Below are 21,567 nucleotides of genomic sequence, written 5' to 3' on the forward strand. Positions count from 1 at the left end.
ATATAAATTAAATAAATCAAGGATGAACTAGCTGCTAATGGAGAATTTGTAAGTGATATGAATATTCTTTATTTATATCTTAGAGATCTTTCAGCATCTTATAGACCATTCCAAAATTGCTATTAGAACATGTACAAAAAATGCACTAGTCACTGTAGAAGAACTCCATCGTCTTCTTTTGGTAGAAAAGTTAAATCTTGATGAGCTATCCAATCCTATACAACTCAATGCTACTATATTTATTGTAAACCATAATAGGTCCAACAGATTAAATAATGATTGTCATCCATCCACAACCAGCAATAATATGCATTTTTGGCATCCAAATTCGATCGATCATTAGTATCGTAGAGGGCTTAATAATCAGGCCAACAGCGGTGTAGCACTAGTCTCGCAAAATATTATATGGGCCACCTATCAAATATGTAACAAAGCTAGGCATATAACTTTGGAGTGCTATCGTCATCTTGATCTTGCTTTTTAAAGTTGACTTCTTTCTCAACATCTAACTGCAATAATAGCTACATCACGTTCCATGAATGACTCTACATACCGAAACTACTCACAGTATTACTGGCGGTCTCGAAAATACGACATCTTCACTAAACGTTTATATTCTAGCCACTTATATTATTTGCTAGTCAAGCTTAATGTTCAGGCTCACCATTTGATTTAAGAAGGCAAGATAGCAAACTTGATCTATATCAGCCTCAATCATAAGATATGCCAATATGATTGTCATTTTCAGTATATTTTAAATTTGAATTTGAGTTTCAAAATTTAGTTATAGATAGTAGGTTTAATTTATGCAATTACAAGATATGCCAATATGATTATTATTGCCACTAAACTCCAGCAAGGTTGCTAGATGACTGAGTTAGAGATCGGTATGAAGACGAGCTGGATGTTCGATAGAAGATCGAGGTGGATGGCTCCTTCAATTTACAACCAAAAGTCTACTTGTCGGAGTTTATCCGACTAGAGATTTTTCGATGTTTAAGTTAGTTGGAGTTTAAAAAATAGTCGAAAGAAAGAGAAAGTGACAAGAGAGAACTTTTGCATTCAAAAAGACTTATTTGAGGACCCCTTTGCCTCCCTTGTATAGAGAGAGGAAGGATACACAAGCTGTTTTCTTGGATAGTGGAGGTGTAGTTAATACATTTATGGGCCGAAAGTGTAGGTAGTTACTACAACCATGTTGAGTCATCATTGGCGGTTGTTACACTCACAATGTCAAATTTAATGCTCTACGATCATATATGCAAAGCAAACGGTCTGAAAAATTCTAGCAGGATCATAAAACTATTTGTTGTTGATATGTTGAGCTCTAGTCGGATAACAATTTGAGAAAGATTAAGAATATTTTTGTATGACTCAAAGAATCGGATCGGTATATAGCTGAAGTCGAAAAATTCATTTATCCCCCATAACAATTATTATTTTTGTTATAATTTTAATTTGAATTAAATTATATAATTTAAATCTAAATCAATTGAATTAAACTCTCTGTATGTATTTTTATCATGAGTTTAAAAATATAATATAATATAATAGTGATAAAATATTATTTTTATTTTTATTTTTCAAAAATATTCTCTATTTGTTAATCTTTGTGGGCCCCCCCAAATCTATTACAAAGCATATTTATTATTTAACATTATATTCGCTTTTCCCTCATTTTAAGCCTTCGATACGATCGAGCCAGTTGGTAATTTTTCAAATACAGGGGATTCGCGATGTACGAGATTTCTGCACTTGATGATGGCGATTTGCACGCGGGGGGGAATTCCGATTCCACTGGAAGACTACATGCGAGCCCCCGATCATCTCCAATATCTTATTCCCCTCCTCCAAGTCTTGTCTCCCCCCGGATTTTACCCGCCCCTTCAAAATCTGTTAGTGAAAGCTTCAAGTCCGACAACCGGTATAATAAATTAAACTAATACTCCTTTATTATTTTTTTACTTGTTTTATATTTATAATAAATCCTTATGTTTTCCAAAAAGTAAGGACTAGCTACTGACGCGTCACCCTCCTCTTCAGACACCCCACTTCACCACCAGCGCCACCCACCCAAGTTTCCATCAACAGCTCCCGTGTCCTCTTCTCCCTTTAAATTTAGTGGCCTCAGTGCTTTAAAAACGACAATCGAAAAGATAAAACACGAACTAAGACAAATTCTAAATTAGCAAAAAAATAAAACAAATTCTTCAAAAGCTTGAATCCTTTCCCCACTCACAAGCCTCTCCCTTCTTATGCCCCTCTCCGAGAGCCTTCAGAGAGCGAGCGCTGAGAACCAAAAAAAGAAAAAAAAGCCTCTCAAGAGATCAAAAAGAGGGAGGAGGATATAAACAAACAAGGCAAAATCCAAAGGGAGCTCGAGCAGTGAGGAAAGAAATAAGTAAAGTTCGCAAAAACGCATGCTCCTCGATGTCCTAAAAACCCTCCCACTTCCCCATAACCCACCCCCTCTTCTTCTCAACCCACCATTACTTCCCCTTCCCTCCTGCTGGTTTTACCTCCTTTCCACCCACTCTTCTCGTCCTCCTCCAGCTAAAAAGGTTAGAGAACCATCCGAAGAAGAACTAAAGATGATCACCCTATCCGATTTCTACAACGTCATGACCGCCGTGGTGCCGCTTTACGTGGCCATGATCCTCGCCTACGGCTCCGTCAAATGGTGGAAAATCTTCTCCCCTGACCAGTGCTCCGGCATCAACCGCTTCGTCGCCCTCTTCGCCGTCCCCCTTCTCTCCTTCCATTTCATCTCCACCAACGATCCCTACGCCATGAACCTCCGCTTCATCGCCGCCGACACCCTCCAGAAGCTCATGGTGCTCGGTGTCCTCACCCTCTGGACCCAACTCACCCGCCGTGGCTCCCTCGAGTGGACCATCACCCTCTTCTCCCTCTCCACCCTCCCCAATACCCTCGTCATGGGCATCCCCCTCCTTAAAGGCATGTACGGCCCCTTCTCCGGCGGCCTCATGGTCCAGATCGTAGTCCTCCAATGCATCATTTGGTACACCCTCATGTTGTTCCTCTTCGAGTACCGCGGCGCCAAGATGCTTATCACCGAACAGTTTCCCGACACTGCCGGCTCCATCGCCTCCATCGCTGTCGACTCCGATGTCGTCTCCCTCGACGGGCGCAGGGACGCCCTCGAGACCGAGGCCGAGATCGGAGAAGACGGCAGGATTCACGTCACCGTCCGACGGTCGAACGCCTCCCGGTCGGATATTTACTCCAGGAGGTCGCAGGGTTTCTCCACCACCACCCCTCGTCCTTCCAACCTCACCAACGCCGAGATTTACTCGCTTCAGTCCTCCCGCAATCCCACGCCGCGGGGCTCCAGCTTCAACCACAACGACTTCTACTCCATGGTCGGCAGGAGCTCCAACTTCGGCGCGGCGGATGCCGGCTACGGCGCGTCGAGGCCGTCCAACTATGAGGAGGAGCACGGCACCGCCAGGTCCAGGTTCCACTACCCGGCGCCGAATCCGACCATTTTTTCGACGGCGCCGCCGGCGGCGACGGCGGTGGGCGCTCCGAGGGTGCAGGTGGTGGGCGGCAAGGTGGCCAACGGGCAATCCCATTTGGTGAAAGCGGAGGACGGAGGTACCAAGGATCTCCACATGTTCGTGTGGAGCTCCAGCGCGTCTCCAGTCTCCGACGTGTTCGGAAATAACCAGGAATACGTCTTCCCACCGGCGCCCACGGATCCTTCAGCCGTCAAACAAGTCAGAATGACTACAGTTTCTCCGAGCAAAGGTGCTGCTGCTCCACATTTGCTCCATTATATATTTTTCTCTACAAATATTTTAGTATTCGCTTCAACTTTTGATGATGAGAATGATAATAATTCCAGTAGATGAGCGGAAGGAGCGGGATGATTACTTGGAGCGAAACGACTTCAGCTTCGGAAACGGAGGGATGATGGCGAGAGAGGGTGGGCGCGAGGCCGGAGGAGACGATGAGAAGATGCATGAGAGCAGCAAAGGAGCAAAGAGAGCCACGGCGTTGCCTCCGGCCAGCGTCATGACGAGACTGATCCTAATCATGGTGTGGCGCAAGCTCATCCGCAACCCCAACACCTACTCCAGCCTCATCGGTCTCACCTGGTCCCTCGTCTCCTTCAGGTAGTAGTAAAACCAAATCCCGTCACTTAATTAATTAATTACCAAACTAATCCGTAAGCTACTGAGATTGATGGATGGTATGTCTCCCTGTTGGTATTCCAGATGGCATGTCGAGATGCCTGCCATTATATCACGTTCCATCTCCATACTGTCGGACGCAGGCCTTGGCATGGCTATGTTCAGTCTTGGTCAGTATCCATGTGATCCAATCTTTCTTTTTACCAATTGCTTATCTAACTCCTCTTCCATAGATAATAAATTTCATCACAGTTTCATCTTATCTTTCTTTTGTCTTCTATGTAAATGTATTTGCTGTGACTGTGGGTGATTGGTGGTGGTGGTGGGTCGGGGCACAGGTCTGTTCATGGCGTTGCAGCCAAGGATCATAGCATGTGGGCATAAGGTTGCAGCTTTTGCCATGGCCGTGAGATTCCTCGCAGGCCCAGCTGTCATGGCTGCCGCTTCCATAGCCGTGGGTCTCCGTGGCGTCCTCCTGCACGTCGCCATTGTACAGGTCAATCTTTTCCCACGCCCCCCTTCTGACACATCGAATCCAGCATAATGTTCCCCACCTCACTCCCTACGATCGCTATGGCTTGACCTCCTCCTCTCTCTCTCTCTATCTTATTTCGTGCCAACTTCTTCTTTAATTACTTTGGAACTGTGCAGGCTGCACTCCCTCAAGGCATTGTCCCCTTCGTCTTTGCAAAGGAGTACAATCTGCATCCTGATATCCTTAGCACTGCGTAAGTTAGAAAGTGACAGCTCGATGTCTCACTGGAATCTCTCTAGGATTCTTTATTTCTTTCTGTGTTTGGATTAATTGGTCATCTTGGGATGGTGGTGTAGGGTTATTTTTGGGATGCTGATTGCACTGCCCATTACGCTGGTTTACTACATTCTACTGGGTCTCTGATGTGAAGTGCATCCCCAGAGAAAGAGGGAGGCGTCAAAAGACGGCAGCGTAGGCTGGGTTGCAAAGAAAGAAAAGAGAGACGATCTGATCTTTACTATTAAAAAAAGAAAAAAAAAAAAAGGAGATCCGATTCGGACCGCGACGTGGTTCTATTGAAAGATGATGCTGTAAAATGATGTGCTTTTTAATCTCAAGAGCTCTTCTTTCTTCTTTTGCGTGCTTTGGTTGTCTTATAAGAATATAAATAAAAAAGAGAATATAATGGTACACGCACATGGAAAGAAATGTAAGTTTAAGGAGAAAAGAAAAATGTGAAACTAAACAAGATCTCTACTTTTTTTTAAGTGCACGAGACTAGTTTATGGAAAAGGAGAAAAGCGTACGTTAAATCATAACTATTTGATGATGATAACGACCAAAGCGGTGTAGTTGTTGTTTGGTTTCTTTCCCATCCGCAATAAATGTAACGAAGAAGGGGGTTAACTGGCTAAAAGAACCATAGGAGGGGTCGTCTCCTGTCATCGGGTTTTTGATTGGATGCGTCGGGATGGAGGTGCAAAGCTGAAGGAGATGTGAGAAGCTAAAAAAAGAACGGAGGACAATGTCTGCATTGGTAGTGGACGATACGGGTTGGCCGCTTGGTCCCCCCTCATTACGCCTTGAGTGTCGGATTTTTTTTTTTTTGGGTGAGGCCTTGAGTGTTGGATTTGATGTCGACCCGTTTAGCATATCCCACGACAACGTTGCCTTTCAAGGCGCAGTGGTTTAGCATATCCCACGACAACCTTGCCCTTCAAGATGTAGTGTACTAGCCAACGGGATGTTGATTTTTTTGCCCCTCTTTTCATCGTGTATATATATATATATATATATATATCCTAGAAAGAACTAGATTAAAATAAGATCGATTAGATATTATTATTTAGTTTTGATCAAATCAGATCTGACCCAAATTTGATTGATCTTATCCAAATTTATCTTATATAGAGTTAGACTAAATAAGATCGATAGAATTTGGATTCAATTTAGTCAGATCAAAACTCTACAATAAAGATTATACATTAATGATTTAACTCATTGAATATGTAATCTATTATCTCAAAATTATTTACACAAAAAAAAAATATGTTTTTGAAAATCCCTATCCTATGCATCAAATAATCAAAAATTTGATAGCCTAAATAAAATTAAATCAAATATATTTTTTAATCATTTGATGTATAGATTAGGGATCTTTAAATTATATATATTTTTGCTGTGTAAGAAATTTTGAGGTAGTAGATCACATCTAACGATTTGAATCATCAATGTAGATCCTCCATTATCCAATTTTGATATGATCGAATCTGAGCCCAAATCCATTTGTCCTTATCCAAGTCTACTCCTATATGCACACACATATATTATATATATGTGTGTGTGTATATATATATATATATATATATATATATATATATATGTATGTATGTATGTATGTATATGTATATCTATACGTATGTATGTGTTTATGTGTGTATGCATGCATTAATTTCGGCTCTTCCGCGGCTTCATTTATATTAAATTAATTTTTGCAATATCGATCAATAGGAATTCCTTTCAGTGGGCTTGTAAATGTGGCCGATATAAGTATTAATTTCTATGGATTAAAAAAACAAGATGTGTCACTTTAAAAATTCTATTACAACAACTACGGCCAATTTGCTTTGTTGCAATGTTAGGACAGATATTATTGGAATCTAGTGAACTATAGTTTGGTAGCCAGTATCAGCATCAACTTTTGCCCCATAATTCAGTTCTTTCTCATAGTTGGAACCTAGTGAACTATAGTTTGGTAGCCAATTCAGCTTCAACTTATGCCCCATAATTCAGTTGTTTCTAATAAAAGCAGTGTGCGCTTTGCTTTAAGGTTTTGGAGCCAAAGATGTGTTCATCTACTCTAGTTCAGGTTGAATAAGTTCAAGAAAAGCCAGATTGATCAGGATCCTTTTTGATAGAATGCTGAGATCTTTATGATATCTAATAAAGGATCAATCAGGGAATTCAAACTTCTAAAACTTGGAAAAAATCTCAATTGATTGCCGGAGTAGATTGCTCTCCAAGCATTATAATTTATAAAGGCATGATTCCTTTTCTAATGGTGATAGGAAAATCAAAATATTGAACATGACAAGCTATCATATTTTTGCCTTATTGGAATAGAAAAGGTAAATACGAACCATTAAGGAAGCAATTACCAATGCATTTCAAGTTGTGTTGTCCTAAAATGAATCCACATAAAATCATGAGGATGTAATCAATTGTGCACAATTCCTGTAATTTAACTCATCTTCAAATCAACATAGTTCTTGTTGGGATAATTCAGCCGACCCCGACTCCGACTCTACATCGGTCTTATAAACACAATACTCTGACTAACAATCAGTTGACCGACTGTCAGTCGGCTATTCTCAACTATCGACGGACAACCATGACGACTTAGTTAATATCCGACTGATGACCATCGGTATATCAAAGTTACCAATCGATGCTCATTCAAATTTATCGATATATAGTCAGCTTATCTTCTCACGATCACATAAGGTCGGAACGTACGGAACCTACACATCTAACCATTATAAATGGTTATCTACTACGTGTCATGGTTATTAGTGGGCATAAACAGCCCATTAACTCTACGATTATAGTCCGATAATTTAGCGTCATAAAAAGTGAGACTACGTGCTCGACGGTTACATCTGAATCACCTATAAAAGGGAGGTAAATGAATAACATTGGTAAAAAAATTTTGGGCTAACACTCTACCATTTTAATTACTCTTATCTGTTGTTCACTACTCCCTACTGATTTAAGCATCGGAGAGTCCCCGTTGGATATAATTCTGATCAGTGAGGACTTCTTTTGCAAGTGTTCTTCTTCGATGACGAGCGTAATAGAGGACTGGTCGCAATAGATTGGCACATCAAGAAGGGGATAGGATACAAGCAACTATGCCAAAAATCAAAGCTCAACACTCGACAGGATCAGTAAGGTAGTCTTCCCATCGAGAAGATGTTTCTCTCCAACTCCAATAGCAGAGCCCAGTCTTCGTGTCCTGTGGTCACTACAGATGCGTAAATTGCTGCACTTATGCAGCAAATGAAGGTATTAATGGAGGCAGTTCAAAATCTCCAACAGCAACAAACGCAGAAGCAACAGCCATCGGTGGAGGAGCTGGTGACTCATTCAGTGCCATCTAGGCACAACTGCCGTCCACCACGACGTTCACCTTCCTCTTCTTCAGAGTGACGACTGTCTCGACATCCTCATCGAGATGGACAGTCACATTCTCGGCAATCCCATCATGCCATCCATCATTCGCGACATTCTCCCTCTCCTTCTCGTGCATATAGTATCAGGAAGGAGAAAAGATCGCGGACATCTTCTGCTTCTCCATCTTCAAGCTCTTCAGGGCATTCTACCCTGAAGTTTTTCAGTAACGATGGCTTGACGACTATGAACGCAAGTTTAAGGAGATCGATCGTCGACTTGTCCGACTTCAGGTGGAAGGTCGGAAGTCCTCCAATGACTATGACTTCCACAATGACTACGACTTTCACACTGTCCAGTCTCTCTCTCAATGCATCCTGGATGAACCGATTTTCTCTCAGTTCAAGATACCACAGATGGAGCCATACGATGGTTCCACCAACTCGATCGATCATTGGAAAGCTATAAGGCTCTCATAATGATTTAGGGGGCAACCGACGCCCTCTTATGCATTGGCTTTTCGATAACTATTCGGAAAGCTGCTCGAGCCCGATATTTTGGACTTCAGTCGGGGAGTATTAACTCCTTCGAGCAGCTAAAGCAATCTTTCGTGGCCCACTTCAGCACTAACTGAAAATCATCACGGACATGAGACAGTCTTTTCTCTATAAAGTAAGGTGAGACAGAGACATTGAGAGATTTTGTGCCTCGATTTAATGCGGCCACACTTGAGCTCAGGGATCTCAATGAAGATATGACTATATCGGCCATAAAAAAGGATCTGAAGGGATCCAGATTCACCTACTCTCTAGATAAGATTTTTTCTCGGACCTATGCTGAACTTTTAGAGCACGCGTACAAGTACATTCACATGGATGAAGCTGCTTCTGACCGACGCCAGACAGAAAAAAAATGTCAAAAGAAGAAATAGAAGAAAGGTGGAGCTCCGATTGAATCAAGTCGGCCAAATATTAATAAGCGAGTTTCACCTAAACGACGGAGTCTAAAGTCAAACAACTATGGTAGGTATGACTCCTATACTCCTCTTTCTGCTCTCCGTACATAGATTTTGATGAAAATCGAAGGAGCAGAGTATCTTCGACACCCCTCATCGATGAAAGCACCGTCGAAGAGCTGTGACACGAAGAAGTACTATCGGTTCCATCGTGATCACGATCACGATATCGAACAATACATCCAGCTTAGGGATGAGATAGAGGTCCTAATTCGACGAGGCTACCTCAAAAAATTCCGACGAGATCGTCCGACTCAACCTCCCATCGATCAATAACCTCAGTCACAGGCTGAGAAGACATTCAATAAGAGATCAATGACGGGAGTAATCAATATGATCTTTGGACGACAGAAGAATTAGGGGACAACTTTCGAAGAAGAGTCGGCGAAGAAATGATGATTTGACAATGTAATTATTTTTTCGAAAGAAGATATTCGAAGAACACAAACTCTGCATGATGATGCTGTCATTGTTTCGACAATGACAGTAAATTATGATGTAAAAAAAATTTTAGTGGATAATGAAAGTTCAACAGATATTCTGTTTTACTCGACTTTCTTCTGAATGCGACTACTGACTGATCGACTCAGAAGAGTCTCGACGCCATTCGTCGATTTCATTGGAGATGCAGTTATTGTTGAAGGAGAAATTACTCTTCCACTAACTGTCAGAACAGATCCACGATAGAGTACTGTTCTCTTAACATTCAGGGTTGTCCGAATTTTTTCGGCTTATAATGCCATACTCGGATGATCTGGACTTAATACCCTGAGAGCAGTAGTTTCGACATATCATTTATTGATCCGATTCTCAACAAGAAAGGTATCAGAGAGATACGTGGAGATCAACAACTTATCTGACGCTGCTTTTTGATCTCCATCCAGAATAATCAATCTGAAGACTCTTTATCCGTTGATAAATTAGATCAAAGAAAAAAATGAAGAAAAGAGTGAACCAATCGAGCAATTGATTTTCATCCCACTAAAAGAAGAAGATCCTGAGAAGATGGTCTAAATTGGATCGCAGTTGTCTGATTTGAAATAGCAACAACTAATAAATCTACTAAGAGCAAACACCGATATTTTTATTTGATTGGCCACTGATATGTCAGGCATCCCTCTAGAGGTAATAACCCACCGGCTAAACATTGATCCAAAAGTTAAGCTGGTGAGACAAAAAAAAAGTATTTTGCTCTCGAAAGGCAGAAGATCATCAACGAAAAAGTCAACAAGCTCCTCACGGCTAATTTCATTAGAGAAGCAAATTATCCTGATTGGCTCATCAATATAGTGACGGTGAGAAAAGCCAATGAAAAATAGAGAATCTACATCGACTATACAAATTTAAATGAAACATGTCAGAATGATAGTTTTTCTTTGTCAAAAATTGATCAACTAGTTGATGCGACTTTGGGACACTGATTCTTAAGCTTCATGGATGCCTTTGCTGGATATAATCAAATTCGGATGACACCTGAAGATGAGGAGCATACAACCTTCGTAACCGATAAAGGCTTCTACTATTATAAAGTAATGCCATTCGATTTAAAAAATATCGAAGCTACTTACCAACAGCTAGTTAACAAAATATTCAAGGTATAAATTGGGCGAAATATGGAAGTCTATGTGGATGACATGCTAGTAAAATACCCTCAAACTTCTGATCATGTTCAGGATCTGAAAGAAACCTTCAGCATACTTCGACGATATCAGATGAAATTAAATCCAACCAAGTGTGCATTCGGAGTAACTTCTGAAAAATTTCTTAGACTTTTTTTGTCACAATGAGGAATTGAAGCCAATCTCGAGAAAATAAAGACTATCATCAATATGAAGCATCCAAACTCCAAGAAAGAGATACAACAGCTTAATGAAAGGATCGCCGCACTCAGCCGATTCATCTCGAGGTCGGCAGAAAGATGCTTGTCCTTTTTCAAAATTTTGAGGCAAGCAAAAGACTTCTCATGGTCAAACAAGTGTCGATAGTCCTTTGAAAATCTAAAAAGATATTTGACGTCTCCACCATTGCTTACAAAACCAAAGATCGAAGAAATTTTGTATCTTTACTTGACGACTTCGATGGAGATAGTTAGTTCGATACTTATCCAAAAGGATAAAAACCGAATTCAACGATCAATCTACTATACTAGTAAAGTGCTTCAAAATATCGAAGTAAGATATTTAAGAGCGGAGAAGATGGTTTATGCTCTAATTATATCATCATAGCGACTTCACCCATATTTTCAAGCACATCTTATTGTCATCTTGACAGATCAGTCGTTGAAGACAATCTTACACCAACCTGATACGTCAGATCGAATGGACAAAGTGGACAATAAAGCTCGACGAATTTGATATACAATATCATCCACGTCCATCGATGAAGGTATAAATTTTGGCTGACTTCATCGTCGAGTGTATAATACCTGATAATAATCTTGAGGATGAAATTAATAACAAAATAAAGCAAGCTACTACTTTCGAGTCTGACTTAACGTCGGCATGGGTGCTACATATTGATGGAGCATCTAATGCATAAGGCAGTAGAGCTGGTCTCATTCTTTCCAATTCTGAAGGGATTGTAACTGAATATGCCTTTCGATTCAACTTTAAAGCTTTAAATAATCAAGTCGAATATGAAGCACTCCTAGCCAGCTTAAAGATTGCCAAAGAACTTAATATTGATAGCCTGAAGGTCTTCACCGACTCACAGTTGATTGCTGGACAAATTAAGGATGAGTTTGAAGTCCGAGACCCTATTATGATGAAGCATCTTCAGAAGATGAAAGATCTTACGTCGACTCTAAAGTATTTTGAGATCTTTCATATTTCAAGAATAGAAAATATTCGAGCCGATGTACTTTCGCGATTCGCAATCACTTTTTTCAACTCACTGGATTGGACATTCGTCGAATGTCTTGAACAATCGAATATTGATAAAGTCGAAGAAGTGCTACAAATCAATGATGAACCAAGCTGGATGGATCCGATCATCCAGTACTTGACTGATAGAACTTTGCCTGCGGATCCCTCAAAAGCGAAATGATTCAGATGGATGGCCTCGCAATATATTTTGATGAATGGCTAGCTTTATAAGAGGTCATTCTCTCTTCCCTTACTGAAGTGTTTGGGACTGATAGATGCCGACTATGCACTCAGAGAAGTTCACGAAGAAATTTGTGAAAATCACTTGGGGGGCAAATCTCTAGTTTAAAGTCTTATGACAAGGATAATATTGGCCCACCATAAAGAAAGATGCAGCTGAACTTATTCGAAGGTATGAATCTTGTCAGAAGTGTACAAATATACAGCATCAACCGGCTAGTCAGTTGACATCAATTGTTGCACCATGGCCCTTCGCCCAATGGAGAATTGATATACTCGATCTTTTCTCTTCAACATCTAGCCAAAGAAAATTCATAGTGGTTGCCATTGATTACTTCACTAAATGGGTAGAAGCTGAACCTCTGGCACAGATCATTGAAAGTAAAATGGAAGATTTTATTCAAAAGTTAATCATATGCAGATTCGATCTACCACATACCATCATCATCGATAATGGTCGATAATTTGACAATCAAAACTTTAAAGAGTTCTATGCAAAATTTTATATTACGCACAAACTCACATTAGTCGGCCATCCACAATCCAACAGTGAAGTGAAAGTGACAAACCAAACAATCATGCATGGACCCAAAATCAGATTGAATGAAGCTAAAGACCTATGGGTGGAAGAATTATATCCAGTCTTATGGGCATATCGAACAACTCCTTGCATACCAACAGACGAATCGTCATTCAATCTGACTTATGAAACAGAAGCGATGATCCCACTTGAGATCGGACTACCATCAGCAAGGATGGAACAATACAGTGAGCCGAGCAATTCAGAATATCGAGAGCCGATCTAAACTTACTTCCAGAAGTCCGACAGCAAGTTGAAGTTCGGATGGTTGCATATCGACAAAGAGTGGCCCGATATTATAATGCAAAAGTTAAGTCGAAGGTCTTCCGTCCAGAAGATCTGGTCCTAAGAAAAGTAGAAGTCTCGAGATCTCTAGACCAAAGAAAATTATCTTCGAATTGAAAAAGATCCTACAGAATAATCGAGACACTTAGACTGGATACGTATCGACCGAAAACTCTTGAGGAAATAGCTATTCCTCGAACGTGAAATGCTGACAACTTAAAGATGTATTATTAATAAAGTTGTTCATATGTACAATATTTAGAATGAAATATGAAATTTCAGAATCATGAAAGTTTCGGCCAACTACAAAGTGATATTAGATCGATAAATGGATGGTCAACTTGTATCGACTATATTTTAATTTTTTACTGTAAAATCCGACACATCGACTATATCTCAATTTTTACTGTAAAAGTTGATATACCGACTGTATCTTGATACCGACTATATCTCGACTTTCCACTGTAAAAACTGACTCTAGTCGAATGACTATTTATACCGACTTAAGTTTAACTAAATAGAATACTATGCCAATATGATCCATATCGAATTGAAACTATACCGACTTGACTGTGGTCCGTCGAAGGATATTCGTCTCGTCACCGTTTATCAAAAAACTAGACATACTGACTAGACTACGGTCAATCGAAGGATATTCGATTTATCACCGTTTATCCTAATACCTAAAAGCTTAAGTATGTCAATTGATATTTGACTAACAAACAGTTCTACAATTACTACTGAACCTTCGATTCGTTGATCGATATTCGGTAGTCAAACATGATTCTACGACATTGCAGGCACATAGAAAGGAAGAAAGAGTTTGCATTTGGAAAAAATCTTTCATTCATTGAAAAAGAAGTTACAAAAATCAGACTAAAGTTCGATTACAAAATTCTTTCAATTACAAAAAGAAAAATAAAAATGCTACACCGATCACCAGTCATTGTCTTCATCTCCTTGCTCTGGTGCAGCATCGATGACTGGAACAGCTTCTGGTGCAGTCAGTGCACCGTCTTCGATCGATGCAGTCCCTTCTTCAGTAGCTTCATCTCTCGAGATAGGAGAAATAATGCTGCTCAAGTCTAAATTTGGATACAATTTTTTGACTGTATTTCGATCGTCCTCGTACTCGACGTAATATGAAGCAAACCCTCCTTCGAGGATTTCTTCTTTGAGTTCTTTCGAATTTCTAAAGTTCTCAACGGCTTGGTTCAGGGCTTCCCTTACCAACTCTACTTTAGCTCTTGCGGAGGCCGACTCAGCATCGGCCAGTGCCAATCTTTTCAGGGTGGCCCGATGCCTTCCATGTTCTGCTTTAAGTTTATTAATGCATCCATCCCTCTTTCGTCGGAGCTGATGGATGGAGTGCTTCTTGCTCCTGATTCAAGACTCGAGGGATGAGATGTTCTGATGAGCTGACTTAACTTCGGCTCTGGAGGACTGTAGATCGATCGTCATTCAGGAGATCTGCTCTTGAAGTTTCTTCTCCTGTTCAGTTGTCGCCTGAAGTTGTTCGACGGCAATATTCTTTTTGATGGTGACGGCTGCCACCTTGTCCATCTAAGACCGACGAAAGTCGGCAATCTTCCGATAGCCGATCTCTAGGTCGTGCATATCGTGCGTCCACTGAAAGTACAAGATAAATCAAGTCAGATCAAAAAGAAAGAAGAAAAAAAAATATCAAAAAACTTACGCCAAGTATCATCAGATAAAAGGAAGAAAATATTTCAGCGACAGTCCGATTCTTCCTATTCTCCTGATCAGTCGGAAGAAGAGCAACTTTGATGAGCCACTTGGCCAATGTCGGATTGGCCAAGGCCGATTCACCCTCAGAGATTTGAATATCGAAAAGAGTTGGAAGGCCTGCAGACGATCCGTCATCGACTAAAGTCGTCGGTGCCTTCCCCCGATCTCCGGTTGACAGACTCGCCCTTGAGAATGCTGGAAAGTCGGAGCTCGACTGCGTTCGAGAACGTTCCATTGGAAAAATGGCTGGTGCAGTCGCAGATTGCTCGGATTCGATCATGACTCCCGCCCCGATTCAAACCTCTACTGATGGAGCCATCGATGGTATCGTTGCAGCTCCTTCCTCTCCTGCCGTCCCATCTTCAGCAAATGGCACCTCAGGAAGTGTTGTCGGGGCTGACAACGCCAAGACTGGCTTGAAAATCATCTCCGATGGAATGTCGGATTTCCTTACCGATACCGATGGAGTAGTGACCCGATCTTTTTTCGACAGTTGGGAGGATCCAGCTTCAGCTGCTGCCTTCTTCTTGACAGCGTGTGTGCGGATATCAGCAGCCGACACTTATACTCTTGGCTGCATAGTTGCAATCAAAATAAAGAGATCGGTATAAAGTTCAGAAACAGACAAAAAAATAAAGTAACCGACTATGTTATATCTAAAGAAGTGATCGAACTAAGTCCAATATCATACCGAGCTTGTTTAATCATCAGCTCTCATTGCGGTAGAACTACCATGTCTTTCAGTCGTAGAAAATCTTTTTGATCATCGGCCTCCACCTGACTGTTCTCATTTGGGCCAGTCTTTGGATCACCCCAGCATGAAGAAAAGTCTCAGAAAAATGAAGAAGAAACAAAGAAGAATTGGTTCTTTCATCCACGAATGGATGATGGAAGACCGATGATAAAAAAAGACCTTTTCTCATATTGAAGAACCACCAATCTTGACCTTCGGATGAGGATGAAGGACAAAGAAAGATCGAAAAAGAGAAGGATGAGGAACAATCAGTATAAGCTGACATAACAGAGCAAAGCTGATGATCAGTCGGATGAAATTCGAAGCCAACTGAGCAGGACAGAGGTCATAATAATCAAGAAGATTTCAGACGAACTTCGAAATCAGATATCGAAGATTGGTTCGTAGGTCTTCAACATAAATTGCGACCTACCCCAGAGGAGGAGAATTCACCCAACCATTCGAATCAGGAGTGAAAAGCTGATATTGCTCCGAAATATGATACTATTTTCGAAGCCATTCAACATTGGGCCTAGATAAGAAAGAAACTTCTATTTTTGGACTCGAGGGAGAGTCGTCGGCTGGATTCTCCGAGCAACTATCTCAAGAAGAAGAAGCTTTTCTACTAGCCATGAAAAATAGAGAACTAGAAAAAGAAAACCTAAGAAGAGAGAAACCCTAGAAGAAGAAAGGGAAACTCAACCTGAGATCAAAAGTAATGCAAGAAACAAAACTCAGGCTCCTAGTACTGGGGTGACCTTCCAATAGAACCTTCTGTTGTAGAAGTGGTGACAAATGCAAATAAAATCTGGATGAAAATGACTGTGCATACATATAGGATCCCTCAACGGTCCAGATGAAATTGATCAAATCTGGATCTTCTCAGATATTGATATGTGGCGACATTAAGACCGACTATTGGTCGGACGATTCGATGCATCTGCTCCTAGATCGTGCCACCTCATCGTTATCCGCATGAACAGCTCAGAGCCAATGATGTTTGGACACATGGTCAAGATCTACTAGTTATAGTCAATCATCCGAATTTTTTTGATTCCAAATTATCTTCCCAAAACGACAGCCCAATGATGATTTCACGGTCATAGAAACAATAAAATAGCTGGAGATCTCTCGCATGCCAAAAACTCATTAATATTAGTAGCCGAGTTGGGGCTTGAGACGACACGTGACAACTCCTTTCGTCCAACATGATAGACTACGTGATGATAGACATGTCAGACCATCTTGAACTTGAGAGTGGGGAGCAACTGTTGGGACAATTCAACCGACCTCTGACTCCGACTCTACATCAGCCTTATGAATACGATACTCCAACTAACAATTAGTTGATCGATCGACAGTTGCTATTCTCAACTATCGACGGACAACCACGACGACTTAGTTAATATCCAACTGATGATCATCGGCATATCAGAGTTACCGATCGATGTTCATTCGAATCTACCGACATATAGTTGGCTTATCTTTCTACGGTCACATAAGGTCGGAATGTGTGGAACCTACATATCTAACCGTTATAAATAGTTATCAACTACGTGTCATGATTATTAGTGAGCATAAACAGTCCATTAACTCCATGATTATGGCTCGATAATTTAGTACCATAAAAAATAGGACTACGTGCTCGACAGTTACATCTGAATCACCTATAAAAGGAGGTAAATAAACAGTACTGGTAAGAAAATTTTGGGCTAATATTCTGCCATTTAATTACTCTTATCTGCTGTTCATCACTGCTTACTGACTTAAATATCGGAGGGTCCTCACCGGATACAATTTTGGTCAATGAGGACTTCTTTTGTAGGTATTTTTCTCTGACGATGGGCATAACAGAGAATTGGCTGCAACAAAGCCTTTTTTTTCTTCTTCTTATATTGCAAATTGATTGTCATTTTCAGCAAAAATTACTATTTGTAGATATCATTTTTTTGATCTAGGTAACTCCCATATGAATAATTTGCTATTATCCTGATAACTTTGTCACACCCCAATTCGAGACTATGAGTCAAAGATCATGGCAACAACCATATACTCATGGAGATCTCACCCTACAAGCATGCAAAGAATCTCCTCACAGCATCATAATTTTAATTAATAAATCTATATTTAAATAATTAAAATTCAAATTTTAGTGTGACCAAAATATTTATCAACTCAAAGGGTTCCAAGTAGGGTTCACTTCTCACAAATAAGGACTTTTCTCAAAATTTGCCAGATTTACCTTTCTAGTTGGAGTTGGAATTACGTTATATATATAAGAGGAGTGACACAGCAAGATATAGGGGATCCTTTGAACTTGATATAAGCAACAATCAAATTTAGTTTGAATCGTGAAGTACTTTATTGGAGATGATTTCTTTCAAGTTTTGATCTTTTAGATAAGGCAATTTAAAAGATACTATAGTATTTATTTTAATTTTTTATATTTAATTATACTAGAGTCTAGTAAGTGCAATGCACGTGCATTGCATATATGGTTGTGACCAAAGAAGTACTTAAAAAAATGAGCAACCAATGATTTTTTTTTAGATCCCGACATGCAAAAAATAAAAAAAAAAATTCTATTATTTATAATTTGATAAATAATATATATTTTTTTATAGACAGTGTATTTTTTAATATGATAAAGATATTAATAATATTTTTTTAAGATAAGTAACTTTATTTTGATTTTTTTTTTAAGATAAAACTAAGCGAACAGTGGTAGATGTCTGGGATCACACAAAATTCCTCCATGTTTCCCAGTTTGGCCCTATAAAACGAACCAAGCGGTGTTTCCAGATGGAGTTGTTGGGGTGCCTAATTCTTTTTTTTGGAAAACTAAGACATGAGGTAGGAATGACAATGGACCGAGTCAATCATATATATATATATATATATCTATATCCGTCCTGTAATTAAAAATTTATATCTACATCTATCTTACATCCATCTTCGATCGGATAAAATAGATGGTGTGGATCAGATCGGATCTAAGAAACTCATCATGCAAACTTTCTAAAATAATTGTAACTTTGGAAGAAGGGATCTCAAACTCAATGATACATTACCATGTTTATAGTATGCAGGTGACATGTTGATCTTCTTCAAGACAAATTGGGAATATTTGAGGAGTCTTAAACTTTTGCTTCACTATTTTGAGATGATAAAAGGACTAACAATCAATTAAGACAAAACTTCGATGGTCGGAATTGGCCTTAGTAAGGAGGAAGAGAAGCGGTTTGCAAGACTTATGGGATGCAAGCGAACAAGTACTTCTCCTATTAATTAGGTACCTCAACCTCCTCTTTCACTGCAAAAAGACACGAGTATCGATTGAAACTTCCTTATTGAAAAGATTGATAACAAATTATGCTCATGGAAAGATAAAATGCTGAGTATAGGAGGCGTCTAATCCTAGTCAATGTGGTGTTAGAAGCAATGCCAACTTATTGGATGTCATCAAGGATCATATTAGCACAAGTTATCAAAAAAATAGATTTGATAAGAAGACGCTTTCTGTGGAGAGGTCACAATAGATACACAGGAGGACACAGCTTAGTAAGATAGGAGAAGATTTGCAGACCAAGGAAATAGGGAGGACTGGGAGTTATAAACCTGAGTATGATGAATATGTGCCTAATATTAAAATGGTGGTGGAGATACTTCTCGAATAAGCAGAGGCTACGGAGGAAATCATTCTTGATTTATATTATAGATCAAGGCCCCTAGCATTTCTTCAACTCTTATCTTATGGTCATTCAAGCCTCCCCAACCTTGCGAGATGTTTTAAAAATATAGAAGTGGTTCTTTCAAAGTGTAAGGTTTCGACCAGGTAATAGACATTAGATCACATCTTGATATGATTATTGGCACGTTCATAGCCCGCTATGTTCGTCACTTCCTATGAAATTTGTTTTGACCAATAAACCAGAAGCATCGGTGGAAGATGAGAGCATGCACCCCAATAGAAATTTGGAAAGCATAGCAAGAACAAGAAGAAGTCTTCAATCGATAATTAAAATACAACTGAACAAGGAAGAAGATGAAGTAGACTGGAATTGGTCTACACACAAGATCTTCACTATTAAAAATGCCTACCTCTTTTTCTCAAATGGGGGAATCAATTCTCACTTCGTTAAGTCTAACTGTAGGCTACCACTGCCACTAAAAATTAAGATATTCAACTGGTTAATCTATCAAAACAAGAGGGCAGACAATCTAATCAAAAGAAAATGGCAGGCTCCATCTGAGTGTATATTCTATGGATGCTTGGAGGAAATGGCGATACACATTTTAGTTGAATAATGCATCTTCTCTAGGATGGTGTGGAGACACTTCACAGACGCAACAGCTCTTCCGATGATATTTGGCACTATTGAAGAACTATGATCACAATGCAGGCAGGGGTTACAAGGAGTAGAGCGACAAACAGCATGGCTTTGCCTAGCTTCCATGATGATGTGGTGCCTCTGGAATGAATGGAACAGAAGAATATTTAGATGAGAAGCAAAAGCACCTCTTAGACTCATCAAAGATGTTACCACCCTTTTAAAAACGTAGACATCCATTGAGATGCCGAAAAGCAACGAAGCAATCATAGACATTATCAACAAAGCAGCAAGGCAATGAAGATAATTGTCGGATAGTAGGTTGTATTTTTTTAATTAGATACTCTAATTAGAGATGGTGGCTATGGGCTGTAATGTATTTTTCTAATTAGTTACTCTAATTAAGGAAAGTTAAGGTGGCAATAGGCTGTGATATTTTTTTGTAAAAGATAAATTATTGTATATAATGGGGACTACTCCAACCCATACAATATAGAAAAAAATTAAAAAAAAAAATTCTTCTTCTTCTCTCTACATTCAACATGGTATTAGAGCTCCTAGATTCTGATCCATGAAATTTTTTCGATTCCTAATTTCTCCTCCTATTATACATCCCATCTTTCCCGGTACCCTCTACTTCCCATCTTTCCCTTCTGCACCACCTCGGCACCACCCCTCTGCACCTGCACCACCCCGGCACCCCCCCCTCTGCACCACCCCGACAAGAAATTTGGGAGGCACCACCCCGGCACCGTTCCCCGCCCCCCTCGGTTCCCATCTTTCTTATCTTCCCGGCACCATCCCGTTCCCATCTTCCCAAGACTCGTTCCCGGCACCACCCATCTTCCCGGCACCACGATGCCCCCATTGTTCCCACCATTCCCATCGATCCCAATCATTCCCATCATCCCATCACCACCACCCCGAGCGCCTCTACCGCCACCTCTGTGCACACAGTGCCCCATCTGCCCCTTCGTTTGCACTGCTGCCACCTCCGTGCATGCTGCCGCCGCCGCCCCAAGCCCTTCCCGGCACCACCCCATTCCCCACTGCCGCCACTCCATCCGCCGTCGCTGTTCCCTCTACCCCACCCCCCCTCGGTCCATGGAATTAGTTCGTGAAAAGGGGAAGGTCAGCTCTTTCCTCTTGCATTGATTCTTTCTTTTTTTCCAAAAAAAAGCAGAGCAAAAAAAAAAGATGATTATCATTCAGTGATTTTTTCTTGAGCTTTTTTGAAGATGTCATGCAGTTTCACTAAAGAAGAGTTGGAAAAAGCAATAAGTGAGGTGGTGACTCTACCTTTATCTCTCGATCTGAGATGGATAATCTTTCTCTTCAGATCAGTTCTATTCGATTGGACGGACCTCCTCATTTATCTTTTGTGGGCCAGAAATGTGCGGCTGTTCATCAAAGCCCATAGTTTGGAGGATTTTCTCACTGGGGTTAAACCACAGCCACCAATAGGAGAC

The 21,567-nt window shown here is 40.3% G+C and overlaps 1 protein-coding gene across 2 annotated transcripts; it reads left to right on the forward strand.

Moving 5' to 3' along the window:
* Positions 1 to 2,239: 2,239 nt before the first annotated feature.
* On the forward strand, positions 2,240 to 5,265 carry LOC105053238 (probable auxin efflux carrier component 1c). Of its 2 annotated transcripts, none has more exons than XM_010934333.4 (6): positions 2,240 to 3,771; positions 3,872 to 4,139; positions 4,242 to 4,327; positions 4,496 to 4,653; positions 4,809 to 4,885; positions 4,989 to 5,265. In XM_010934333.4, the coding sequence occupies exons 1-6, from the start codon at positions 2,421 to 2,423 to the stop codon at positions 5,053 to 5,055; spliced, it is 2,007 nt and encodes a 668-aa protein (XP_010932635.2). In that variant the 5' UTR covers positions 2,240 to 2,420; the 3' UTR covers positions 5,056 to 5,265. The 2 variants fall into 2 exon arrangements, with proteins under 2 accessions (XP_010932635.2, XP_010932634.2); XM_010934332.4 differs by having other exon boundaries at positions 2,241 to 3,771; positions 3,869 to 4,139.
* The last annotated feature ends 16,302 nt before the right edge of the window (positions 5,266 to 21,567 follow it).

Source organism: Elaeis guineensis, chromosome 10 (assembly GCF_000442705.2).
Source record: "Elaeis guineensis isolate ETL-2024a chromosome 10, EG11, whole genome shotgun sequence".
NCBI lineage: Eukaryota > Viridiplantae > Streptophyta > Magnoliopsida > Arecales > Arecaceae > Elaeis > Elaeis guineensis.